This window comes from Pinus tabuliformis, chromosome 6 (genome assembly GCF_031772625.1).
Source record: "Pinus tabuliformis cultivar Carrire ecotype Pingquan chromosome 6, CPIR1, whole genome shotgun sequence".
NCBI classification, from domain to species: domain Eukaryota; kingdom Viridiplantae; phylum Streptophyta; class Pinopsida; order Pinales; family Pinaceae; genus Pinus; species Pinus tabuliformis.
In genome coordinates this window covers 1,537,567,875-1,537,595,221 of record NC_142292.1, presented here as the reverse complement: position 1 = coordinate 1,537,595,221, position 27,347 = coordinate 1,537,567,875, and the positions used below count along the sequence as shown (strand labels likewise).

The 27,347-nt window shown below is 39.8% G+C and overlaps 1 protein-coding gene across 1 annotated transcript in view; it reads right to left on the bottom strand.

The window, feature by feature from the left end:
• LOC149264585 (kinesin-like protein KIN-7O) overlaps positions 1–27,347 on the bottom strand; it is a 193,699-nt gene that overhangs the window by 48,562 nt on the left and 117,790 nt on the right. The window contains exons 4-9 of the mRNA XM_089390028.1: positions 18,127–18,240; positions 17,958–18,039; positions 17,801–17,868; positions 17,481–17,555; positions 17,194–17,339; positions 16,940–17,042 (exon numbers count right to left, since the gene is read on the bottom strand). Of these exons, the coding sequence (XP_089246154.1) occupies positions 16,940–17,042; positions 17,194–17,339; positions 17,481–17,555; positions 17,801–17,868; positions 17,958–18,039; positions 18,127–18,240 (588 nt within the window). The remainder of the gene's footprint in view (positions 1–16,939; positions 17,043–17,193; positions 17,340–17,480; positions 17,556–17,800; positions 17,869–17,957; positions 18,040–18,126; positions 18,241–27,347) is intronic.

Genomic DNA, 27,347 nt, shown 5'->3' with positions numbered 1-27,347 from the left:
AGGGATTATGCGCAAGAAAACTGCGAGGTCACCTGTTTTAACCTTAGTGCAAGGTCAATCGTCACAAATTGGGAGAGAAGGTGGCCTTAAGTTTCTATCAACCAAGCTTATGCTTGGAGGTAAATTTTAATTAATTCTAATCTAGGATGAGAATGCAAGAAATGAGCCAATTAGAGATGCTTAAATTACGCAAAATGGTCCAATAAGATCAATATAGAACCTCTTGTAACCAAGAGCAAGATGTTCAGATATTGTTTATCAAACAAGATTACAAGATCAAACTACAAAAGCACTTAAACGAAGCTCAATGAGACAATGATAGCAACACCTTTTTATTACTTGTGTGTGCTTATTAGGAGTTCTCTTTCAATTATTAGATTACCAAATTAGAACAGGAGAAAACTACAAGATTGCAAGAGGACAAATATAAGCAATAAGACGAGATTGCTAACAGTGAGATTAGTTAACTAAATGCAACAAAAAATGGGACTATGCAATGCAATATGCAAAAGAGAAATTAATTTGAAATGCAATACAAATAGAGGCTAGCAGTGTAAATGAGATGCAAAGATTTGGAATGCAATTAGATGAGAGGGAAAGTTAGTAACTCAAACAAAGAGAATCCTTGACAATGCACAAGAGACAAACCAAGACAAATACCGATGTCCTGACTCCTTATAAGTTATAACTGCCCAGTGCCTCGAAGAAAACCAGTGTCAACAAAGATGAGCTTACTGCAGTATATATCAGTCCACTTAGTGATGAGATCTGTCACAAAATCATTCACAATATGCAAGGAATAATGCCAAAGTTTCAGTGATCAATTATAGAGCTTAGATGCAAAGAGTGTCAATGTAATGCCAATACAATGTCAAGATCAGACCTCTGCAAAATATATCAGTCCGCTGTAAAATATATCTAACCTCTGTAATAACAGTGTCAGTCCTCTAACAGTCAAATCAAGTCACCCAAATAAGCACAAAATGATAGCCAAACACTTACGATTTGTTATGTGTTATTTATTAATGTTTTTAGGCTTATTATTACGTGCCAACATTAGTGATTAGGGTCTGCCATTGATTCAACTTCAGGACTGATATAAAACAGTCAATAGATAAGCCAGGGATGAGAGCAACAAAGCCCTCAAGGGCTGCGGCCTGGTCTCAAGAGATGATGTGCTAGGGATTGCACTCAAAATGCAAAATTTGAGCCACAAACAACGTGCCCAAACCTCCACGTTCCACCTGCAACCACAAGTATATTAACCCTGGGCTACAAACCAGTGTTCCACGAGGAGGAGCTTGGAGGAGTAAAGAAGGGCTTCCATCTACAAGGGCTAAACAGGTAAGTGCAAACCCCAAACTCCCTCATTTTTCTGTCATTGATTTTTGTATTTTTCTCCTCCCTCTCCAACTCTTTCCCATTCTTTCTTCTTGCTCATTTAATTACAGGTTGTCCACCACCTATATTCATATTCGAAGATGGTGTTCTTTTGGCTTCTATGTATCATTCCACTTTGGGTTTTCATGATAGCAAAGGGGAGTAGAAATAGAAGGGAAGAAGAACAAGAGGATAGTGGTCCCCATATGAATGACCAAATGTATGATGAAGAGGAAGGGTTTGAAGAGGAAGAGGATGAACCTAAAGGGAACACTAAAACACTAGAGGGGAAAGCTGCACTGAGATCCTTGTGGAACTATGTGACCAAACTTGAACGAGGAAAAGGTGGTGGAAGCTACAAATTTTTGTCCCCTCATGGTTGTCATAGAGAAAAACCATATAGTGGTTCATATACCCGTGTGAGGAGTCATCTTTGTGGGGTGATGGACAGTTATGAGAAAAAGGGTGTTGTGGGGATCAGTGAAGCATGACCCGTATTAGACCCGCGAGTCCCCACGGGTCTTGGCAGGTTCTATAACAAGCTGGGTCACTCGCATAGAACCCGCGTTTAAGACCCGGGCTCAGCAGGTATCTTATAGAACCCGTCTACCCATAAAAGACCTGCAGGTATTCTATAGGACCCGTATAGAACTCGTTGAGCCTCAAATGGCACAAAATGTTCAGCTTTTTTCTTTTTTTTCTTTTTTGGAAATGAGGAGGAGGGAAAGGGAAATTGGAGGAAAGAAAATGCTTTAAAAGCACTTATCTCCCTTTCGTTTGTCATTCACTTGTCATTTGAGTGTTTGGCTAATTTGTATGAGTGTTGAGTGACTCGATTGCACAGTGAAGGAGCTCTTGAAGGAGGCTAAAGGAGGCTTCATCAAATCAGACCCAACCTCAGGTAGGCTTCATGAACCTTGTTTGAATGTTTTCCATGTAATTTTTTTGTATTCAATTTAATTTTTTTTTTTGAATTTTATTTTATGTTTGCAAAAAAAAAATTAACGTTTGGGCTTGTGGCCGAGTTTCTCAGCCACACAGCGGCCCAGTGTGGCTGAGAAACTCAGCCACAGGGCCAAAAAAATGTGCAAATTAAAAAAAAAACAAAACCTTCCAGATTCTCTCACCATGCCACCAAATGGTTCTAGAAAGTCTCGTGATTCGGCATGGGCACATGGTCAACGAATCATTATCGGTAATGACCATCATATCAAGTGCAATTATTGCAATGCCATAATGCATGCAGGCATAAACAGACTGAAATACCACCTAGCCAGAATTCCTAAGAATGGTGTGGGATGTTGTCAAAGTTGCCTTGATGAAGTCACTACTGAAATGGCAGTTGCTTTGGAATCCATTAAGAAGAAAGTTCTAGGAGGGCAAAAAGGAAGGATGAGATTTTTGGGATAGGTAGATCTTCATCTCAGAGTGAAACATAGATTCAAAGTCCAGGTATTGGTAACTCCTCTTCAAGTGTTGTGGCAAACAAGAGTATAACCTCTTCTTTCTTCAATCCTCGTACAACTCCAGGATCTCAACCAACCTTGGATAGTTTTAATGAAAAGAAGAGGAAGGAGGTAGATATGGCAGTGAGGAGGTTTTGGTACCATAACAGTCTTTCATTCAACTATGCAAAGTCTTATTTTTATCAGCCCATGGTGGATGCCATTGCAAGTGTTGGCCCTGGATACAAAGCCCCATCTTATAATGCACTTAGGGGGAAAGAGCTAGATGAGGAGCTTGAGTGTGTCAAGGAACAATTGGAAAGCATTAAAAGCTCATGGAAATTTACAGGTTGTACAATTATGTCTAATGGGTGGACAAATCAGAGGGATAGAACAATAATAAATTTTGTTGTAGCTTGCCCTGAAGGAACCATGTTCCTAAAATCCATTGGTGCATCTGCAAATGTAAAAGATGAACATTTGATTTTTTCATTGTTCGTTAATGTGGTGGAGGAAGTTGGGGTTACAAATGTTGTCCATGTAATCACGGACAATGCAGCAAATTATGTGGCAGCTGGAAGGTTGCTTTGTGCCAAATATACCACCATTTTTTGGACTCCATATGCTGCCCATTGCATAGACTTGATGCTAGAGGACATTGGGAAGTTGGAGTGGATGAAGATGTTGTGCAAGAATGCAAGAAAATTACCAAGTATATTTATAATCATGCTTGGGTGTTGAACCTTACGAGGGAATTCACAAAGGGTGAGCTTAGTCGCTCAACTGTCACACGGTTTGCTACAAACTTTCTTTCCCTCCAAAGCCTTTTTTATGAGTACCAAGCTTTGAGAAGAATGTTTTGTAGGCAACAATGGGTCTTTGGGAAAGATAGCAAAAAACCAGAAGCATTGTCTATGAAAGCATTTATCTTTGGTGATAGTTTGTGGGACAAAGTCACTGAGATTGTCAGCTTCACTAAGCCCCTTGTGAAAGTCTTGAGATTGATGGATGGAGAGAAACCTGCAATGGGATATATTTACAAGGGCGTGGACATGGCCAAAGAGGCCATCAAGACTTTCTATAGGGGAAATGAATCTAAATATCTCCCTATATGGAAAATTATTGATTCCAGGTGGGACATGCAACTATATTCACCATTGCATGCAACAAGAGCATATCTCAATCCAAGCTTATTCTATAATGAGGGGTCTAGCATTCAAATAGATCTCGCGGTGATGAGAGGTGTCATGATATGCATTGAGAAGATGTTCCCAGATCAAGATACTCAGGACAAAATCAACATACAACAAGATATGTACAAGGAAGCATCTGGCATGTTTGGATTCAGCTCAAGCCAACGTCTCAAGGACAAGAAAATGCCTTGTAAGTGCAAATTGTTAGAACGTAGCTTGTAATTTTGCTAGTTCTCTTTTACATGTTTGGTATTGCAAACTAATAATATTTGTTGTTATATTTTTACAGCTCATTGGTGGATAGATTGTGGCACTGAGGCACCACAATTACAAGAATTCGCCATCAGAGTTCTGAGTCGACCCTGCAGTGCTTCTTCTTGTGAGCGCAATTGGTTAGTGTTCGAGCACATCCACAGCAAAAAGAGAAACATGTTAGAGCATGAGAGGTTGGTGAAGTTGGTTTTCATCTACTACAACCTTCGAATGCTCACAAAACAAGTGCAACCAAAGGATACAAATCCAACTTTATTGGATACTATTGATTTAGAGTCTGATTGGGTTGTGAAGGAGGCCCCTGATTTGAGTTGGCTTGATGAAGAGACTGAGGATCTCTCTAGTTTGCCATCTCATATGGAGACTCCAAATACACCTGCCTCACAGTTGCTTTAGCCTTCCGATGTTAGCACTAGCTCCACGAAGGCTTATTGTAGGTGTGGTCGTCCATGAGTGATGAGACTCAAGATTGTTACGAGACAATCATTTATCATTTATGACATGTATTTGAATTTTGAACTTGTTGACATTTTTTATTTTAATTGTGGAATCATGAGTCCTTTTCTTATTTAGTATCTAAATGTTTTGCTTACAAAAATCGAATATGTTATGTTGTACTTTTTTAGATATGAGATGATGTTATGAATTATTGCATATATTGTGGTTTTTATAACTTATAAGGATTGGAATTAACATTAGTTTCTTTTTTGTGCTTAAAATTTACCATATTTTAACATTTTTTTTTATATTTTGACGAACCTTATACGAGTCTTATAAGGGTTGTTCCCAAGTCTTATACGAGTCAACGAGTCAATGCCGCGAAGAGTCTTATACGAGTACGAGTCGTGCAACATTGGTGGGGATACAAATTTGCCCAAACATTTCAATTGAACAAAGAAGAAAATGCATCCAAATAGAGGAGGTTGCACAACAAAAAGAAAGAAACAAAAAAGTCAGTCTGAATCAAGTGCAACCTCTAGATTTGGTAGCTCATCTCCTCCTTCTGCAAGCTCTGGAGGTAGAAAAATTGGGGATTTGCTTAATATTGTTGGGAGGGATGATGTGGATGGAAAGATAGTCTGATTTCTTTGTGCTTGCGGTGTACCATTCAATGTGCTTTGCTCTCCCTATTGGCATGATATGGTTAAGGCCATCAATGAAGCCCCAAAAGGATACAAAAGCCCCAACTATGAGAAATCTAGAACAATGTTATTAGAAAGAGAAAAAGCAAAGGTTCAAAGAGCTTTGACACATTTTACAAATGAGTGGGTGGATTGTGGGGTATCCATTGTATCAGATGGGTGGACAAATATTAGAAACCAACATTTGATAAATGTTCTTGGTGTTTCTTCTAGTGGTGCAATATTTATTACATGTCATGACTCCTCCTCCATTAGTGCAACTTCCCAAAACATTGCAGATCTCCTATTGCAATCAATCAGAGATGTTGGTCCTAATAATGTGGTTCAAGTGATCACTGATAATGCAGCAAATTGTAAGGCAGCAGGAAAAGTTATTGAGCGTACTCATCCACACATCTTTTGGTCTGGGTGCTTGGTGCACACATTGAACCTTCTGATGAATGATATTGTGAAGCATAAAGAATGTGGATGGATTAATAAACTTTACAAGACAGGGAAGCAACTCATTAAATTTATCACGGGGCATACAAGGGTAAAGTACTTTTATGGCACTTACTCCAAGTTGCAGTTGCTTAAACTTGCAAAAACAAGATTTTCAAGTTATTACCTCACCTTTAGGCAGCAAATGAAGATGTAGGGCTCTAAATAACTTACTCAAATATTTACCTTAAACATAATATGAAACTTCTTATAAGAACTTAACCAGCACTTTTAATATCAGAATTTATCAATTTGATGTTGAGTACCTACCTAGGTTTATGTGGTTGAAGATGCTTCTGATTTGCTCCTGCTCCCGCTCTCGTTACCAAAAGACCAAAACCTCCCAGCCAAATTGGGTACAACCTAGATACTCAGTTCCAAAATGTGCCTCAATTGATGCAAATTGGTCCCCCGTGCCCAAAAACTTAAGAACAATTGAGTCTCCTCCTCTCAGTATATAAGACTCTCAAAAATTTCCTCCTCTCTATCCCCCTTTCCTCAAGATTCCCTTCCTCCTTTTATTTCTCTACCCACCGCATTCCTCCCATCACCGTGTCTTTGTTTTTGTTACGTGGAACTTTACATAAAATCAAATCTCATTTGATTTTTATGGATCTTATTTGAATATGTAGGATTTGATTTGATTAAAGTTTATATTATTTTAATAAATTAATTTAATTTATTTAGTTTATAATTTTAATTAATTTATATTATTATTTTATTCATTTTAATTTATTTAGTTTATAAGTCTTGATTAATTTATATTATTATTTTATTAACTTAAATTTTTTATATAATTTGGAAATTAACATTTTCTATTAATTAAGGATTTATCATATATATGTATTTAAGGTGGTATACATATTACATATCTAATTTGATATATTCATTATATTCGGGTGAGGTAGGGATTTATTTCGATAATCAATTCATTACCTTAATTTAGACATTTCCCTGTATTAACTAGCGTATATATAGTGCGATAAATGCAGGTCCATGCATACGTAGCTATCGTATGGATGTCTCATATGTAGGATAATATTCGTATTTTGTTTGTAATTATAGGTGGGCCATTACACAAGGTGAGACAAGCTTTAACTAATATGGTGACCTCAGAATCATGGGAGGAAATTAACAATGATAGAGATGTTGATTTGGGGTGGCAACGGATGTGCTCTAGCCATGAAAACTAGTGGAGAGGCTAAAGCACATGAGATCTCCAAGACCCAGAAATGGTTTGGGCAGATTCTAACCAGTTTAGGAGATAGTAAAATAATTAATATTTTTAATGGAGTTCCTAAGTCTAAACCTATGTCACAGGGTTCGCCGAATTTGAACCTTGAGGTTTGAAATTCGGCAAACCCAAAAAAACATTCAAATTCGTTCAGGTTCGGCGAACCTCATAGTCGAACCTCAAATTTGAACCTCAACGAATTTGAACCTGATAGTCGAACCTCAAATTCGAACATCTACAAATTTGAAACTGAAGGCGAACCTAAAGACGAACCTGAAGCCCAATTTTATAGTTTCTTAATTTTTTTTGGGGGTTCGAGATTAGATTTTGGGCGGTTTTTGTGAGTTGTTTTAAGGTTTATGAGAAAAACCATCGACAGCACATGGTTTTCTCTTGTTCTGCTTCCCACTAATTAGTTTCTCGCAGTGGACACTGGTTTAGCTTTATTTTGTAATGACCCACCTATAGTAAATTAAAATTTATGAAATTAAATAAAATTAATTAAATTATAAATTATAAATTAAATGAATTAAATTAAATCATTAAAATAAATAAATAAACTTTATTAAATCAAATTAAGATATTCAAATAAAATCAAATCAGATTTTGTTTATAAAATCAATACGTATCATAATTTGGACACGGAGATGAAGGAAGTCGGTGAACGAAGACTTATAAGAAGGAAGGGACGATTGGAGGAAAAGGGGGGAGGAGGAGGAAAATTTGTAACACAGAGTTTTTCAACAAAAAAGACTGAGCCTTGTTTGTTCTGAAGTTTTTGGGCACGGGGGAACAGATTGCAGCAATTGAGAAGCAATCTAGACTGAGTACCTAGGTTGTACTGAGTTTGGTTGGGAGGTTATGGTCTTTGGGTAACGGGAGCGAAAGCTGGAGCAAATCTGAAGTCTCTTCATCCGCAGGAAACCAGGTAGGTACTCCTCATCAAATCAGTCAATTTGATATATGAAATTTTGTTAAATTTGAAAAACGGGTTTTACATTAGCTGTTTAACTATTTACAAGCCTTACATTTTCGGTAAATAGCTATTTAATTATTTACAGGCTTTACATTAGCTGTTTAATTATTTACAGGCTTTACATTTTGGGTAAATAGTTGTTTAATTATTTACAGGCTTTACATTAGCTATTTAATTATTTACAGGCTTTACATATTTACCATGGTTGTCGATAGATTTTCACAATCCAACTTTAGTCTGAGTGTACTCGCTCTATTGTGCTTAGTACTGTCGCTGCATGTTGTATTCTTTGCAATTTCCTAAATTCAATTTCTAGACGCTGCTTGTCCCCGCCGCCTAGAGCGTGAAGTTAATAGTGGTCGTGATTTGTGGCTCGTGGGTGCTCACTACTACTCATATAGTTGTATTGATTGATTTTGATTTTTTATTATTTTATGTCATATATATATAGTCGAACTTAATGTCGAACCTCATACGAACCTCATCGAAAAATTCGAATTCGAATCGAACTTAATTGTTTCCGAACTCGAATTCGAACCCGAACCATGTGACATAGGTCTAAACTTAGGAAAAATAAAATATTAATAGGTATTAATATAAAACCGGGTTAGAAGGTTCCAAAAGTCATGGATCAAGCCAAATCTAATCTTAGTCGTTGATTAGAGATGTAATCTCGGTCGTTGAACGACCAACAGGAAAAGTATAAGAGGAGGCTTGAGGGTCAGTTGGAAGACACACCAGAGTGATCAGTCATTCAATTTTCTAGAGCAAGGTTGCTAAGCAAAGTCGAATCAGTGATCAGCAGCGAGGGACAGTGAGTATTGGACAAAGAGGCAGAGATAGTGTCGAAAGACCAGCGCAAAGGCTGAGAGCAAGATGCAACAGCCAAAGCAGGCCACACAAAGCCCAGCAAAGACAACGCAGAGGCCAGAGGGCCTGTGTCATCCACGTAGAGGGCAACAAGAGTGATGCAGAGGGTCCCAGAGGTTGCGCAGTGCCTCAAAGGGCTAAAGTAGAGGCGTCTGAAGCTGACGCAGAGCAGCAGAAGGCTAATGCAGTGCTTCAGAGTTGCTGGAGAGGGTTTCGTGGTACAAGTTTTCTGAATACCTATTTCCGAATAGAGAGATATTATTGTCGGTTGTTTTTCTCTGTCGGGTGAGCCAGTTTGGCACCGAGTTGTACTCAAGGGAATACTGCATAATAATAAACCCTCAAAATAGCTGCACCGGTTTTCCTGCGTTAGGTTTTTCCACGGACGATTGTCCAAAAATAACGGTGTCACTTGTGTGTTTGTTTTCTTTCAGTTGTTGATCTGTAGATGTTGAGACTGTATTCTGTTTATTTTGTTATTTAAATGTTCTAAATAACTTGTTCAGAATTAACAAGTAGAAGAAATAAACCAGAAAAATACAGATTAAATTTCTAACAGGTGAATCATAATACATAGAAATTTCAACATGGTATCAAAGCATGGTTGCAGATCACAGGAGAGCTGAAGGCATCAACTAAGCAGAGCATTTGCAATAGAATCAGTTTTCTCGAGTGATAGAATTTGATCCTTGCAGAAAGCGACAAAGGGAGGGTTGACGCGGAGGGACTGCGTCATCAGTTCGGGTCAAAGAGAGGCCAGCCCAGAGGCTGAGGAGGGCAAAAAGAGGCTCACGCAGAGACTAGGAGAGTTGACGCAGTTGGCTGAGCGAGTTGTTTTGTTAGTGTCGGGATTGCGCAGAGCCTAGAGGCTCAGTCCTTTAGTTGCTAGGGCATAGGAAGTTGTGGGCAGTTTGCGAGAGCGACGCTGGTGGGGTATTGTGGGCAGAACAGTACCTAACACAGCAAAACCAAGGTAGAGGGAATTGCTACCGAGGCGTATTTCTAGCCAAGGAATCTGGACCAGCGTTGCGGGTGCACAGAAGATTGGAGAGGTGCAACTTGACGATTGGCAGGAGGATTTCCAGAAGGGAAATTGGGACTCAGAGGGAGTCTAGCAGAGAACTTCTAGGCGGGAAGTAGAGAGACTCAGCATGAGTCGAAGAGAGAACTTCCGAAGGGAAGTAGAGAGACTCGGAGGAATCAACAGAAAGAGTAGAGAAATGGCCATGAATGGGCTGAGGGATCAGGACAGGCTAGACGGGGCGTCCAACTTTGTGGTCTGGAAGACCAAGATCCTGTCCATTCTAGATAGACATCGCATCAGGGCCTTCGCCTTTGAGAATAGTGGCGATCCCAGTAGACCCGACTGAAAATGAAAAGTACGACGAGGCAATGGCCAGGGCGAAATGCATCATCCTTGATGGGGTCAAGGATCATATTGTCCAACATAATGCCGAGAAGGAAACAGTAAATGAAATGTGGGAAGCCCTGAAGAAATTGTACCAACATACTTCCGTGCAAAGGAAGATGTTACTTGAGAATCAGCTGAGGTCATACCAGATGCCAAAGGGGCAGCAGATAGATCACTTCCTAGGTCGGTTGAAGGAGATCCAGGTCCAACTGACCTCCATAGCGGCCATGCCGGATGAGGAGATGTTGGTAAAGACCGCACTTAACGCATTCTCCGAGGAGTGGGAGACATTTGTCCAGAGCATATTGGGCAGGGCAGATCTTCCAGATTGGGAAGAATTGTGGGCGGCTCTTCCCCAAGAGGACATCAGGAGGTTCACCAAGATGGGAAGTAGCTGCAAAGGAGTTCGGATCAAGAAGGAAGAGGAAGAGGATGCAACTCTAGCATCTGCGGGAAAGCAGGAGAAGAGGAAGAAAAAGGACCTCTCCAAAGTCAAGTGCTTCCACTGGGGAGAACTGGGTCATTATGCGAACCAGTATCCAAGGAAAAAGATAAGGGAGAGGCGTCTGACTCTAAGGCAATGCTAGTGAAGGCAGAGAAGGAGGTTGAGGAGGATGACGATTGTGCCATGAGCGGTCATGTACCTCTAGAGAAGAGGTGGGGAGACATCGAGTTGTAGTCAAGAGGACTACAAGTGATGAGGGGCAGGATCCTTGAGGTACCCAACCTCTTGGATTATACCTTTCTACAGGAGCCCCGAAGTGAGAGTAGCTGGGCTGGCGGATGTCAATAGAGACGGGTGCGGATGAAGCGGCAAAGAGTGCGACAGTGCAAGAGTCCTCGGGCAGCGCGAGGCTAGCAGGCTGCAGCAGTGCGAGAGGCACAAAGAGTGTTGCAACAGTGTAGGATGGCACAGAGAGGTTTGTAGCGGTGTGAGATGTAGGGAGTTGTTGCAGCAGTGCAAAGGCACTAGAGGGAAAACTTGTTAGCGGCAGAGAGAGCTTCAGCATCGGGAGTGTTTCTAGCCTGACATGGATGTCAGTAGTTGGGTGGATCAGTTACTTACTTCTCGGTAACTGAGTTGCAGTGCGGTAGTGGTTAGCAGTAGCACGACGCAGCATGATGAGAGGGGGTTGCATTGTAGATGTAGTGTTGGGAGAAAGGACCAACAGCATCACGGATGCAAACAAAGCTGTCATATGGATGCAGCAGTGGTAGTGGCAGGGCCATGGACAGCAGTACAGGATGCAACAATGCAAAGGATGTTGGGTGGGGAGGCCTAGCATCAGCACACGTACCAGTGTCGTATAATCAAAGTGATGCTCAGTGTGGAGTATTACTAGAGCACAATCCTCCCTAAGAGGGAGTGTTGATTTGGGGTAGCATCGAATGTGCTCTAGCCATGAAAATTGGTGGAGAGGCTAAAGCACATGACATCTCCAAGACCTACAAATGGTTTGGGCAGATTCTAACCAGTTTGGGAGGTATTAAAATAATTAATATTTTTAATGGAGTTCCTAAGTCTAAACTTAGGAAAAATAAAATATTAATGGGTATTACTATAAAACTGGGTTAGAAGGTTCCAAAAGTCATGGATCAAGCCAAATCTAATCTTAGTCGTTGATTAGAGATGTAATCTCAGTCGTTGAAGGACCAATAGGAAAAGTATAAGAGGAGGCTTGAGGGTCAGTTGAAAGACACACCAAAGTGATCAGTCATTCAATTTGCTAGAGCAAGGTTGCTAAGCAAAGTCGAATCAATGATCAACAGCGAGGGGCAGTGAGTACTGGACAGAGAGCCGGGGATAATGCCGAGAGACCAGCGCAGAGGCAGAGAGTGAGATGCAGCAGCCAGAGCAGGCCACGCAGAGCCCAGAAAAGACTACGCAGAGGCTAGAGGGCCTGCATCATCCACGGAGAGGGTAGCAGGAGTGACGCACAGGGTCCCAGAGGCTGCGCAGTACCTCAAAGGGCTGACGCAGACCAACAGGAGGCTAATGCAGTGCTTCAGAGTTGCTGGAGAGGGTTTCGTGGGACATGTTTTTTGAATACCGGTTTTCGAATAGAGAGGTATTACTGTCAGTTGTTTTTCTCTATCGGGTGAGCCAGTTTGGCACCCAGTTGTACTCAAGGAAATACTGCATAATAATAAACCCTCAGAATCGCTGCACTAGTTTTCCCGCATTGGGTTTTTCCGGGGACAATTGTCCAAAAATAATGGTGTCACTTGTGTGTTTGTTTTCTTTCAGTTGTTGATCTGTAAATGTTGAGACTGTATTGTGTTTATTTCGTTATTTAAGTGTTCTAAATAATTTGTTCAGAATTAACAAGTACAAGAAATAAACCAAAAGAATACAGATTAAATTTCTAACAGGTAATACTTAGAAATTTCAACAAGAGATGGGGCTAATGTAGCCAAGGGCACTATTCTTGACATGTTATTTTCGTCACAGATTAAATATGTTTTGCAATTCACCAAACCAATTTATTACTTGATCAAGTTTGCAGATCCAAATCGACCAATAATTGGGGAGGTGTATGAGAAAATGGATAGTATGTTGGGGCAGATTAAAGACATTATTGAGCCTAGAGATACCACATTGTACAATTATATTTGTGCAGAGGTGGAAAAACTGATGGGATATGCTAAACATTCCATTGCATGCCTTAGCATATGTTCTGACACCTTACTACTATCATCCATCATGGCTTTCAACAACAGCACCTGGGGGGTGGGGCAAGAGAAAACCACACCTAGATCCAGAGGTTCTAGAGGCTTATATGAGAGCATTGGATAAATTAGTCCCCGATGAGGAGGAGTCTGCCACGGTACGGAAACAGTTGAGCAACCATACACTTAGCATTAGTCCAATTCGGAGCATGCATGTAATTAGAGATCGAGAGACTTTTTCTTCTCTTGAGTGGTGGAACATGCATGGAGGTGCTACTCCACTTTTACAAACTTTGGCATTGCGGGTGCTATCACTGGTGGTAAACACTTCTTCTACAGAGAGGTGTTGGAGCTCTTATTCTTTCATCCACAATGTTAAAAGGAACAGGTTGAGTTTAGACCTGGCAGAGAGCATGGTTTATGTTCACTACAACTTGCGATTGTTGTCCCATTACTGTGATGATGCAAAGACTAATAAAGACCTTAAGGTTTGGGACAAAAACCCAAGGGAGCCCAATTTGGAGGATGGAGTGTTGCGATTAGAGCAATTAGAGGATCATCTTATCCAAGATGATGATGATCGAGTTGAGATGCCACCCCATTTGGTACCTTCGTTCCATGGTTCCATGCTTCAACACCAACAACAGGGGCTTCATCTTCATCAATTTCAGTGCCACAACTTCCACAGACACCATCTTCTTCATTGCCACCACGTGGAGGCCCACCACTACATACTGTTCGTGGTGGAAGGAGGAGAGATTAGTAGATGTATTCACATTTCACTACTTTTGTCATAGATTAATCATTACACTTGTAGGCTTGTTGTGAATTTGAACTTTGTTGTCTTACTCTTCCTAGTTCCGTGTGTACTTGAGTTGTGGTGGTGGCCAAGTGGCCTATTTTGTAAACATTATTAGTTGAATTTTGGACATGACTCAGGTTGACAGTGGCTCACTTACTAGATAAGTTACTTGAATGTTTGATGACTTTATCTTCTAAACGTTTTATGTTTTATGATATGCTTCAAAATTTGATGTATGTTTGTAATTTCTAGAATCTAGATGGTTGATGCTCAAATAATTAATCATTGATGTACAATGGAATCATGGATGCCATATCTATCTTGATTTAAGTAAAAATATGAATGTTTTCATGTCTTCTACAACTAATTTGGTACTTGGGATGTTTTTTTGAATATAGATGCAAAAAAAATATAAAATAATATATATAGTAGACGCTTTTGAGATGCTTTGCTTCCTAGATTTTTGGGAAATGACGCTTCTGTGTCCCCACTTCCAAAAAGCGTCCCCGTTTCATCCCCGCTTCGTGCAATGTTGCTACAAACACAGTAGCATGCCTTTTAATTTCACAACGCCAAGGGAGAAAAGGCCCTAGCCTTGCAGCTAGGCCTGAATGGCTAAAATTAAAGGAGAACAATACCACCAAGCCCCAAAACAAAAAGTAAAACCCTTCCCAAGTGATATATCAACCTGCAATAAAGGGTTAGTTCCTCAATTAATTATGATTAATTAAGCCATTTCCCTATGTTAAACTTAGGAAAATTTATAAATTGGCTAATTAATTCTAATCAAGGCCTTTTCCATAGAAACATTTTCTGGGTATTGGAGAAAATTTGTTCCTTAGCCTCACAAGCACCATCTAAGACTAGAACACTTGTCCGAGCTACATAAACTAACAGGGTTTGCACTAGGCCTGCTAGATTTTGTGGTAACGAAGGGGAAATGTACTTTCCCTTGAAAATAAGCCTTGGTTACTTGCCACTGCCTGCAAGTAATCAACTTCCTAAATACATTTGTTGGTTTGACTAGATAGGAGTATACCTTCACCAGGTTTGGGATGTGGTTTCAAAAAAAAACAATGTATGCATTAGATTTTGTTCTAACATAGGTTCATATCAGCCACAGATCTATTAAACACTACAAGGGATAAAAATCAATGTTGCATTAATTGTTATCAGGATAATATCGGCGCGAGGAAAAAATCATAATTATCGGGAAATAATCGGAAATAACCGGGAAAAAATCGTTTGGTACAAAAATATTCTTTTTTTTCATTTTTTTTCAATTTTTTTAATATCTAAACCATCTACAACATAAAATAAATACATTGACACATAAATATGATAAAAGAACTAATATATAAGATGTTTAATATCATTTCTAGTGCTAAAATCACACATAACATTGAATCATGTCCTGAATAGTAAGTCCTGACTCCTGAGTCCCTACTCAACCTCAAAATATCAACAAAAAATATAATAATGTATATCATCATGTCATAATGTCATATACAATAAAATGAGGAAAATAACTATAGTCTAATCCTATTGATTTCCTCTGCCCCTCTTGCGAGAAAATGCCACAGCTTTCCCTTTCCCTCTAGATGTAGATGTTGGTGCTGGTGCAGTTCGCAGTGGAGTCTGCTATGCTCTAGAAGCTGAAGAACTAGAAGTAGGAGCTATAGGAGGTAGACCACGTCCTCTACTGGTGGCAAGGGTAGCCCGGGCAAGTGGTGTCACCTGAAAACATTACAATCTCGCAATCTTGAAATCCTGAAAAACTGATAAGTCTACTGGATTTTGAATGAAATCTAAAATTCTACTTTCTCCATATGAAATCCAATGAGGCTAGAACCACTCTCAAACATCCTGAGTCATTTCATGGTAATGTTAAAAATTTAAGTAAAAGGATGAATATGTTCATCCTTTTACTTTAAGAATTTAACATTACCATGAATAGCATATCAATACTAGGACCTACACTTGATCATTAAGCTGCCCCACTCAAAAATTATTTGTTTCTTTCAAAAAAAATTGCATTTCGAACATTTAGCATCCCTTATAAAACATCGCTGCCTCGATTGCCCGCGATAAAAACGGAAAAAATCGGGTATAAAAAAAACTGGAGATAATTTTGGATATTACTTGCGATAACATCGGCAGCGGGAAATTATCGCGATAAAACAATAATATCGCGATTTTAACAACATACAGTTGTAAACCTCTGACTGCTTAAAATATCCAAGGTTCAGATATATCTATACTAGCTTTTTTTTTAGAAATATGTCTTATAGAATCTCTTTGGCTAAGTTGCCATGCTATGATAGGTCTATCTATGTCATCATATTCACCCAAGAATTGCACCCAGTCTCATCCACGCCCACTCAAGGGATTTTGAACACAGTTTTCTATGTTAATACAGGCCCGATCACCTGGCTCCGTGATGCTAGACCACATTCCAGTGGGCATACCAGTTTTTTTTACATTATAGTAATGTAAATGCCAAACCTTCAATTTAGTTATCAGTGTTACCCACCACTATGACACATCCAACGATATGGTAAAGTGCACCATGTTCCATTCATATTACTTTTAAAATGTAAAAATCAAAATTTTTGAAACAGCTATTTAGCTCTCACTTCTTCATTGGATGATCTTTTTATTGGAATTTATTTGCAAGGCAATGTTACAAGAAACCATTGCATGGGGCGCTTTACATCTAGAGGTAAAAGCAACAATTGTAGTCTAAGAGAACACTCAGTCCACATCCACATTTTAGATTCCATGTATGCATGACCCCGATGAGAGGCAAAAACTCAAAAATATGGATCCTCTAGAGTGAATGTTGGCAGATGAAATGCTATGATGTTTCAAAAGTCTGCTACATGAAAAAGAATGCAAACCACCCACTGTTGAGAAAAGTTCAATGACTGAGATTTCCTGCATGGAAGAGGAAAGGCTGATGTAATAAAACTATAAGTTCAATAATGGTTTTCAACTCCTAATTTATAACTCGGTATTTATGAACACGTTTATAACAAATGTCATATCTTCATTGTAACTTACCAAAGCAGGTGTAATATTACAAATAATTGCAGTTTTTGCATTACCACCCAATGCAGGTTGTAAAATTCGAGTGAGCTTGCTATCACGGTATGGTACATGTCCTCTGCAACAAATATAACATAGGAATGATCTCTATGAGTTGCATATTTTTGCAGAAACAGAGTATAGAACCTTATACTGCATATAAGTTTTACATTCTCAAGTGATTTTTTACATTTGAAATGTTTGAATGAGATAACCAAGATAATGGTTACCTTTGAGTTTCAACACCTTCACTCAGCTTCTTGATAACAGTTCCTAGAGCCATTAGACTCTTATTTATATGTGATCCCTCCTTCAAACGTGCACCTTCAGCACCCGTCTTTGCAACACGCTCTGAACCAGCTAAATCCACTAAATTCTGGCACAAGTAATCTTGGATCAGACATGCATTCATACAGCTTCAGTCATATCAACAAGGCCTTAATAACCCAGCATGCTACAAATTATCAATTCAAAAGGTAGAGCAAAGGAACATAGAACGATGATAACTGTAGCTTACTAGGACTGATACACGAACAGCATCACATGACATGCCAACAGAATCACTTTCATTCTTATCCCTGCTTTCAATAACCTGACACATGAACATCACTAATAACATAACCAACTTCCTCAATCCGTGGTGAAGCAAAAAGAGTACTATTTCTAAGCTGTACAATATTAGGTTTATAAGATGATTGCCTATAAATCCATTATTTCATACTAAATCTCGCAAAAACAAGACTTGTGTTTTATTTAGAGTGTACAGTATCACTTTATGAATGCTCACAATATGGTCATTTCATCATACTTAACAATGAATTATAGCGAGACACTCACCATACGAAAAATAGTGTGAGATCTGCTGCTGTAAGCATTCATGTTTGTCTCCCCAATGTGACGGTGCCCTGTAAGTAATTAAAGCCCTTAATATCATGTACAGCCAATTCACTTGCATGCTTAAATAAAATTTAGAAAGACTCAATACGTCACTTACATTCTCCAAACTCCATAAGTTGGAGGACTTGCTCAGGGTTTCCAACAATTTCCTCCTTCAAGCCAGCTACAAAGATTCCACGCTATAAAGAACAAACAGAAATCATTAAGCTACAAGCTTGTCTATATAGAGATAGATGACTTATTGTTGTCAACGCTTCCCTCCATACCTCTACACTCTCATGTACTTGCAACTTTCGATGTTCAGGAACCAATAAGTCATTGATTTCTTCATTGTAAATTTCCATGTAAGACACACGAATAAGGAACTCCCTATCCTCTGCCTGAAATAACATACAAAAACACAAATTCAAAGAAAATATTAGTCAATAATTCAGTGTATACTTGGTTTCCTCATATAATGCAGGAATCCAATTCCGAGAAAATATCGCTGTAAAAAAATTCTTAAAAATATGTCTCTAATTGTCAGAATCTAAAAGCAGTAAGATAGGTTATCTCACAAGTACCAATTTTCTAATCATGGAAAATGTAGCGACCTAATGATAGATAGAAAGAAAATCTACACAAATGGATTCATGATTGTTTGCCTATTTACTTCTTGGACCCCCTCCTTGAGATAGGACTGTAATTGCTATGGAAAATATTAAAACAAAATCTAGCACCACTATCTGATGTAAAGGACCAAGCAACAAGGTGCTAGTTTGTGTAACTATGGAAGGCTACCAATTGTCACCACAATAGCTCTTTCTTACGCATTTGGTGGCTCTTCTGCAACTCAAGGAGGCAATAAGAGTTTGGGCATAAGCATACAATACAATTGCATGTATTTTGAACAAATGTCCTCATGGGATATTGAAGGACAAAACACCAGAAGAAACTTTCACTGATGAGAAACCTTAGGTATCACGCTTTCATGTATGTATATGGTTGTCTTATCTATATTCCTATTTCTAATGAGAAGAGATATAAACTTCTTGTAGCATGAAGGGTATAGTATTAGTTATAAAGAGTTCTCTGAGGCTTACTAGACCTATCTTCCATCACAATAAAAGACAATGGTGAGCCGAGCTGTGAAATTTGATGTGGATGCATGATGTCTCAAACAATGATCTAAAAGAGAAGGAAAAATCAGATTCATATCAATGAAGGAACAAAGACCACTTTACCATCTAGTTTACCCAAGGAACCAAGATGGGTTACCCAAACTTTACAAGAAGCACATGAACAAGTAGAAGCACCCAAGACCACCTCTTTTTGGGTCAATCGTCTTCCTAAGAAATGTACTAATTATGTTCCATCAATGTCTTCCATTATTGATTCAAAACCTTACAATTCTGAGGAAGCAACTACAGAGAATGTATGTCAAGGTGCCATGACACTATAACTCCATTTAAAGAATGATATCTCAAAAATTGTGCCAAAATCTGAAGGGAATCCTAGGATAAATTACAACTGGTTGTACAAGGTAAAGCATGCAGCCAATGGCAACATAAAGAAATACAATGTTAGATTCATAACGAGAGGATTCTCCCAAAAAGAGGAAATTGACTATGAGGAAACTTTTGCTCCAATTGCCAAGTATACTTCAAGAAAACCATTAGTTGCATTACTTTTTGGGTGGTTTTTATACCAAATGTTGAAATTTCTAAGTATTACCCGTTAGAAATTTTATCTGTATTCTCTGGTTTATTTCGCCTACTTGTTTAATTACTAACAAGTTATTTAACCATATAAACACTCAAATAAACACAATACAGTCTCAACCATTTACAGATCAACAGCTGAAAGAAATAGACAAACACACAAGTGACACCGCTATTTTTTAACAATTCTGAGGGTTATTTTATTATGCAGTCTTTCTAAGTACAACTAGGTGCCAAACTGGGTCATCTGACAGAGAAAATAATCCAGCAGCAATACCTCTTTATTTAGAGCAGATATTCGAGAAGTCTACCCCACGAAACCCTTTCCAGCACAATCTGAAGCTCAGCATCAGCCCTCCTGGCCTCTGTGTCAACCTATTGAGGCTTTGCGCAGCCTCTCTGACCCTTTCTGTCACTCTTGCAGCCTCTGCGTGGATGACACAAGCCCTTCTAGCCTTCGCGCAGTCCCTACTAGCATCTGCGTGACTCCCTCTGGCTCTGCATCTGCCTCTCTCTGCTTCTATGCTAGTCTCTCGGCACTATCCCTACCTCTCTACCTCGTACTCACGGCCCCTCGCTACAACTGATCATTGGTTAGTTGGTGTTATCTCCAACTAACCCTCAAGCCTCTTATATTTTCCCTGTTTACCCTTCAACGGCCGAGATTACATCTCTAATCAACGGCTAAGATTAGATTTGGCTTGATCCATGTCCTTTAGAGCCTTCTAACCCAGTTTTATATTAATACCCATTAATATTTAATTTTTCCTAAGTTTAGACTTAGGAACTCCATTAAAAATATTAATTATTTTAATATCTCCTTAACCGGGTAGAATCTGCTCAAACCATTTCTGGGTCTTGGAGATCTCATGTGCTTTGGCCTGTCCACCAATTTTCATGGCTAGAGCACATCCGATGCTACCCCAAATCAACACCAAATGGATGTAAATGTTGTTCATCAAAATGGTCTAATTAAGGAGGAAATATACATTGATTAGCTGAGGGGTTTTGAGGCACATTGACAAGATACCCATCTAGGCAAGTTGAAGAAGGCCCCTTATGGGTTGAGACAAACACGACGTCCATCGTAATCAAGGATAGATAGATACTTAGTAAATTTGGGCTTCGCCAAGGCTGTTGTAAATCCTAATGTTTAATATTTGTTTGTTATGACTTGATTCTTACTAGATCTAAGAAGCTTATTATAGGGTGTATTGCCACAAAATCTAGCAAGCCTTGGAGAGCGATGCCCTACAAGGCTAAAACTAGACCAAGTGAAAACAATGGGGTAATAGCCCACTGTCACTACAGCCCAAAACCTCTACATTTTATGGATTTTCACCGATGGAAGGATGTTGGAAGAAATTGTCATTGATGTCAAAAGGTGACTGGGCCAGCCATGGTCAAAAATCATTAACGTGTCTTCAATAATATAAAGGGTGATTTTTTTCCCCTTTCTCCATTTCAATCTTTGGTAAAATGAGTCAAGTAAGTGATAAGTTTAAACAGGTGGGTAAGTTGGTAAGAGTATAGGTAAAGGTTCTTCGATGGGGTAGTTAATAGGAAGACCCACTAAGATAAATTAAGTGTCAAAGCACGAGATAATCCTCAAAGCAAAGTCAAGAGCGATGGAAAATAGGATGTGCATGTGAGCAAACACTAAAATAGATTTAAAAGATGGATGGGGTATTATATATAATGGTGTAGTAAAGTTGAGAAACAAGTTGGAAGAGGTACATGTATATTCACTTAGACATTTACAGGGCACCTTCATGACTACTCCTAGTCGAGGAAGAAGATAAGCACCTTCATTGTCAGTATCTCGAAGAATAAGCATGAAGTTAGCACCAGCATCTCCTAGTTGAGGAAGAAGCATTAAGTCATTAAGTTACACAACTTATCTGAAAATTCCAACTATTGAAGGAACCCCTACTGCAACGAATCTTAATCTACTTCACCTACTTGATTTTCTTTAAATTACATTCATCAAGTTATTCTTTTGAATACAAAAGCAAATTACTTCTGCAGCCTACACTAATTAAATATTTGATCTCATGAAACAAAAAAGAAAGCAAAGAACAAGATACATAGGACACACTTATTTTTGGACACAATAGTCCATGGAAAAACCCAATGCGGGAAAATCGGTGCAGTAGTTCTGAGGGTTTTATTATTATGCAGGAGAAATATCTGAATACAAATCTAGGATGCTCAACTAGCAATCTTTTACAGAGAAAATACTGGCGGAAAATCTGAGTGAGTTTTACCTCACTTCGCCCAGCAAAATTCCTGTTGATCTGGCATAAGACTGGCTAGCACTAGTTATTTCTGTGTTGGCCCTGCGTAGGCTCTGCGTCCGGGTTTCATGATCTGCGTCAGCCCTGCGTCAACTTCTCTGCCCTCTGCGTTAACTCTCCCAATTGTTTCGGCAGTTCTGGTTGTTCCCGACAATTCTGGATTCTGCGTGACAGGCAGCTTTTCTGCTCTGCACTGGCCCTTCTGGCTCTGCGTAGGGACTGCATGGGCCCAGACTGGCCCAACGTCAGCCTTTCCCAGCTACTGTGCTGCCTCTCTGCAAGCTCTCTCTGCCTCTCTGTTAATATTCTCCGGAAAGTCCTTCTCCCAAACTCTCACTGCCCCTCTGTTGTTGAATGATCACTTAGTTCAATTTTCTCAGCTTCCTAGCCCCAGAAATCGAACTCCAGATCAATTCTCTCCCTCTCTGTGTATTTCCAAATGAATCCCAAGCCTCCATTTTATACTTTTCCTTTTGAGTCTTCAACGGGCGAGATTAAGTCACTAATCAACGGCTAAGATTAAAACATGACTTCATCCGCCTTCTAGATCATTTTCACACATATTTTGATTAATACCCATTAATATTTTAATTTCCCTAAGTTTAGACTTCGGGACTCCCAAAAATATTAATTATTTTAATAAAATACAATGCGGGTGGAATTTCACCAAACAATTTTTGGGTTCTCTAGAACTCATGTGCCTTAGCCTCTCCACCAATTTTCATGGCTAGAGCACTTCTGATACTACCAAAAACTAACGGCTTATACAACTACTACAGCTCATACATGTACAAGTTCAAATGGCTTCACATCTATTTCTTTTTTGAGCTCTCAACCTTATGTCCACAACTCGAGTTGCTCTCTTACACAAAACTAAATGGAGAATCATGAATTTTCAATTGGCAATCATCCAATTTTCCAAGGGAACAGTGACCAAGTATCGCTTGTTAATTGGAATCCATCATATTCAAATGAGCAAGTCTCCCAAGGTAAGAATGGCATGGTTGGAGGTGTAACTCAGTATAGGTTCAAACAATGGAGGAAGGTAACTCTATATCAAATGGAAACTTGCAGAGTTCTCAAGGCGTGTTATTTGGAAATAGTAGGGGACAGCTGTCAAATGATAGAGATTCCTTTAGATATGAAAGGGTTGCAACTAATGTAGTTTTGCAAGGTGTTTTTTCGATGGCACAAATGTCGAGTCCAACATAGACATATTTTTTTCAAGCAATTTACTAAGGTCGACTCAACAAATTAAACCCCTTGTAATCTCCTATAAATAATTCAACCCTTGAGTACTCAAATGGTGGATTAAAAGCATCGATTTACATATAAAAAACTTTTATGATTATGTTCCAAGACAAAGATAGGACATTGTCTAAAATGATTGCGTAGGGTCCCTATTACCCACAAAAATAGGCACCCCTAGGAGAACTTTTATCCTACTCATCTTCTTCCAGCAGGCAGCCAACAACCCCGAACAGCCACGTTGTAGCTAATGTGATGTGCTACTTTATCTCCACCACTTGCATTATTCATATGTTTCCTTGCCCATTTGTCAAGAGAACATGTTAGAAGGTGGGAAATCCAATGCAAAAGGTATGTTATTCTTTGTGCAGTCAGGTGCTTATGCTTGTTTTTCATTTGGGCATTTGGCATGGATTATTGGGTGACTTGGAAGAATGAAAGGTTTTGAACATGGTTTTGTTAACTCACTTTAAATGGGGTGTTAATCTTCAATCCTAGTCCAGTAGGACCTCCCCTATTGGCCCATGGCTTTAGGGTGGGCACTACTTGGGAAACCCTGGTTTTGATCGCGTGGTCTCCCTTTTCTATTCCATATTTATCACTTCCCTCTCACATTACAAGCCATATATACCATCTCCCCTCCCTGGTTCCACAAGGTGCTGGCACACCCCCTTCCCTTGTCCACATATCTGGGTCGGGCCTAGAAACTTTGCCCCGGAGGTTGATGCAGCGAAAAGAAAAGTAAAAGTGTATCATGGCCACAAGCAAGAAACACAAGAAAGAAAATATGCAAAAGATGGTCGAAACATTTATATTAGCACATGGGCAAAAGTCAAGCATGAGTTCTACCCCTTATCATTATGGCCATCACCAAATTCCTGGGGCCAATGTTGCCCTATTACATCACTAAAAAGTGTGAAAATTCGGTGACCCAAATTCCTACTGCAGCAACTGATTAAATGTCTCCTACTTGTTAATTTCTGAATCAAGTTATTTACAGCGTTACACAGTGAACATCGAAACAAAATCTACTGCACCCTTCATAATATAAAATACTGCGGAAACAAAATACTGCACAGCAGTGAAATAAACACACATACAATTAAATCATTGTGTTTGGACGAATGTCCCCAGAAAAACCCAACTTGGGAAAACCAGTGCAGTAGCTGAGGGTTTTATTATTATGTAGTAGTAATTTGAGTACAAACCATTAGATGCCCAAACTGGCAATCCAATACACAGAATAAATTGGCAAAGAGGTAGTGAGAAATATTCTCACACTGTCACTGGCAATCCAACTCTGATCCAAGCTCTGGATAACTAGCCTCACAATGCCTCTGCATGGGCTCACGCAGTCACTGCATCACAGCTTCTGGGAGCTGCGTCACCCTTCCAGCTAATTGATTTGCTAACTGGAACTTCGACCCTCTAGCCCTCCAATCTCACACCCCGGCTTCCGGCTCTAGATCACAACTGCTCCCATCAAAAATACGGAATCCCTCTAAAGCTTTGCGCTGCCTCTCTGAACCTCTAGTTGCCTTGCACTCTCCAAAACTAGAAAAATCCCTTCCGGTCTACTATCCCTGCCCCTCACTGCAAGATCACTCGTTCTCTCTCCAGCAACTCAGCATTGTTATTCTTGAGAAATTCAATCTCTTGATCTCACTATCTCGGTGTCTCAAGTATGTTCTCCAAATGCCCATCAAGCTCCTTCTTACAATCTGTCATTGGAGCACCAACGGCCAAGATTAAAAGATAATCAAAGGCTAAGATTAATTGGGATTTGATCCTCGTCTTCTTCTAGAAGATTCACACTAGATTTAATTAATACCCTTTAATTAATCACATTTCCTAAGTTTAGACTTAGGCATTCTTTAAAAATGATTAATTATTTTAATTAAACCATCTCTATGTGGAATGTTGTCAAACGATTTCTGGGTTTTCGAGAATACATGTCTCTTAGCCTCTCTACAAAATTTCAAGGCTAGAGCACATCCAATGCCACAAAAATCAACACTCCCTCTTAGCAAGGAATGTGCTCTAGTGCTGCAAGCCACTGAAGCATCACTCTATCTCTGCACCATCTCCTGTTGCGTTGCTAATGTCTGGCTCTACTGCCCATCAACTACTGCGCAACTTTGCATTTGTGTTGCTACTGGCCCAGTTGAATTGTTGCCAACACTACATCTGCACTACAACCCTCTCCAACTGTTGTTGTTGCAACTACAACAACTACAACAGAAAAGCATCCAAAATACTGAACCAATTGTGGTCAGTATGATGCATTCGTCATCTAAGTTTTGTCAGTTGCTAACCTTTGCATTGTCACTGAAGCCACTACGTTGTTGTTGACTCTGCACTGCCGTCGAATCTGCTCTGCGTTGCTCAATTTCTGACTGCTACTAGCTACTGCATCTGTCACTCTAGCACCTGACTGCACCACTGCCACTGACCCATCCTGCTACTGCATGTCTTGGGCTCCCGTAGCAAGGTATTGATTCATGAGGTGGACCTCCTCAAGAATCTTGCCCATCATGTAGCTTTCTGGGGCTACAACTCCAAATCACCCCACCTCACCCTTGGAGGTAACTCGATGATCATGGAAAACTCTTCCTCCAATCTGGAGGACAGCCTGTTAATCTCAGCGGATGTAGCCTATTAATCCTGCTTCTCTTCCTTGTCCTTCTTCCTGAGAGGACATTGAGTGTTGTAGTGGCTCAGCTCACCACACCTTAAGCATTTGATCTTCGAAAATTCCTTTCTTTTGTGTTGCTCCTGCTGCCCCTTAGATGTGAGGGCCACGTCTTCCTCCTTCACTTGCTTTGTCCCACTATTGTTGTTGCCACTGATGGTGGCCTTCACCAGATCTCGCCTCATCTCCTCCTTTTGTAGCACAACCCACACACGTTCCCAATCTCACAGTTTTTCTCTACCCAAGATACTCTAGACGAAAACTTGCCATTCTTCAAAAACGTTGTTCAGAGCTAATCATACAAACTCTATAGGTTGGGGCGTTGATCCTATTGAAGCCAGCTGATCTCGGATATCCTGAAGCCTAGTAAGGAAGGGGTTTACACGCTACCCTTTCTGCATCCTCGTGCATCTCAACTTCTACTCAAGATACATCTTCTAATGCTCAGAAGATCCTTCGTACAACGTAGTTAGTGCTTCCCACATCTGTCAGGCAATACCTTGCCAACTATGTGAGATACCACGTGATCTCGAACCCCATCGAGAATAAACCTCTTAGCTCTCGCCATCTCCTTCTTGTACTTCTTAAGCAGATCTGCATCTGCAGTTACAGCTACCACACTATCGATATAAGTCTTTAGATTGTGAAAATTCCTCAATCGAAATCCCTAATGCAGCGACTAATGATATTTCTCCTATTTGTTAAATTCCTTCAAACAAATTACTTGTAGTTTCCTACGGAAAATATCGAAATACATACACTACAGCCTTCACTTAATTAAATATTATGCGGAAACAAGGGACTGAACAAGAAAGAAAAGACAACACAATGACACCGTTATTTTTGGACAAATGTCCCTGAAAAGCCCAATGTGGGAAACCCATTGCAGCAAATCTGAGGGTTTATTATTATTAAGCAATAGCAAATTCTGAATACATCTCTGAATACCTCAAGGGTTATTCAGTTCCAGAGGGAAATATTGGCAGAAAGATTCGTGAGATTACCTCACACAATCACTGAGAAAAATCCCAATTGATCTGGACACTTGATGAGGTGCCTTTGGCAGGCCCTGCGTTGCCTATGCACAGTCCTCACACAGTCCCTGCGTCAGCCCCTCTAGGCACTGGGTCACCTAGCTAGCTAATCGATTTGTTTCCCGGAGTCACTACTCTCAGCCTCCTGATCTCACACCCCAGCTCCTGGCTTCTGAAACTAACTCTGCTGCAAAATTTCAGACTCTCTCTCACCCTCTGTGTGGCCCTGCGTCAGCCTCTGCGTAAGAGCCACTGGATCACTCTCTATCGCTCTCTGCTGATGACTCTCCAGCTGAGAAAATCTCTCTCTCTCCAGATGTTATCTCTGCCCCTCAACTGCAAGAAATCTACTCAATCAAAATTTCCTCTTGAGAACTTCTCACTTCAAAAATTCGATCAGTTGATCTCTCGGTGTGTTTTCCAAATGACCCTCAAGCTCCTTTAAATAATCTTCTCGTTGACATTCAACGGCCCGGATTAAAAGTTAAACAATGGCTAAGATCATTTTAGCTTGAT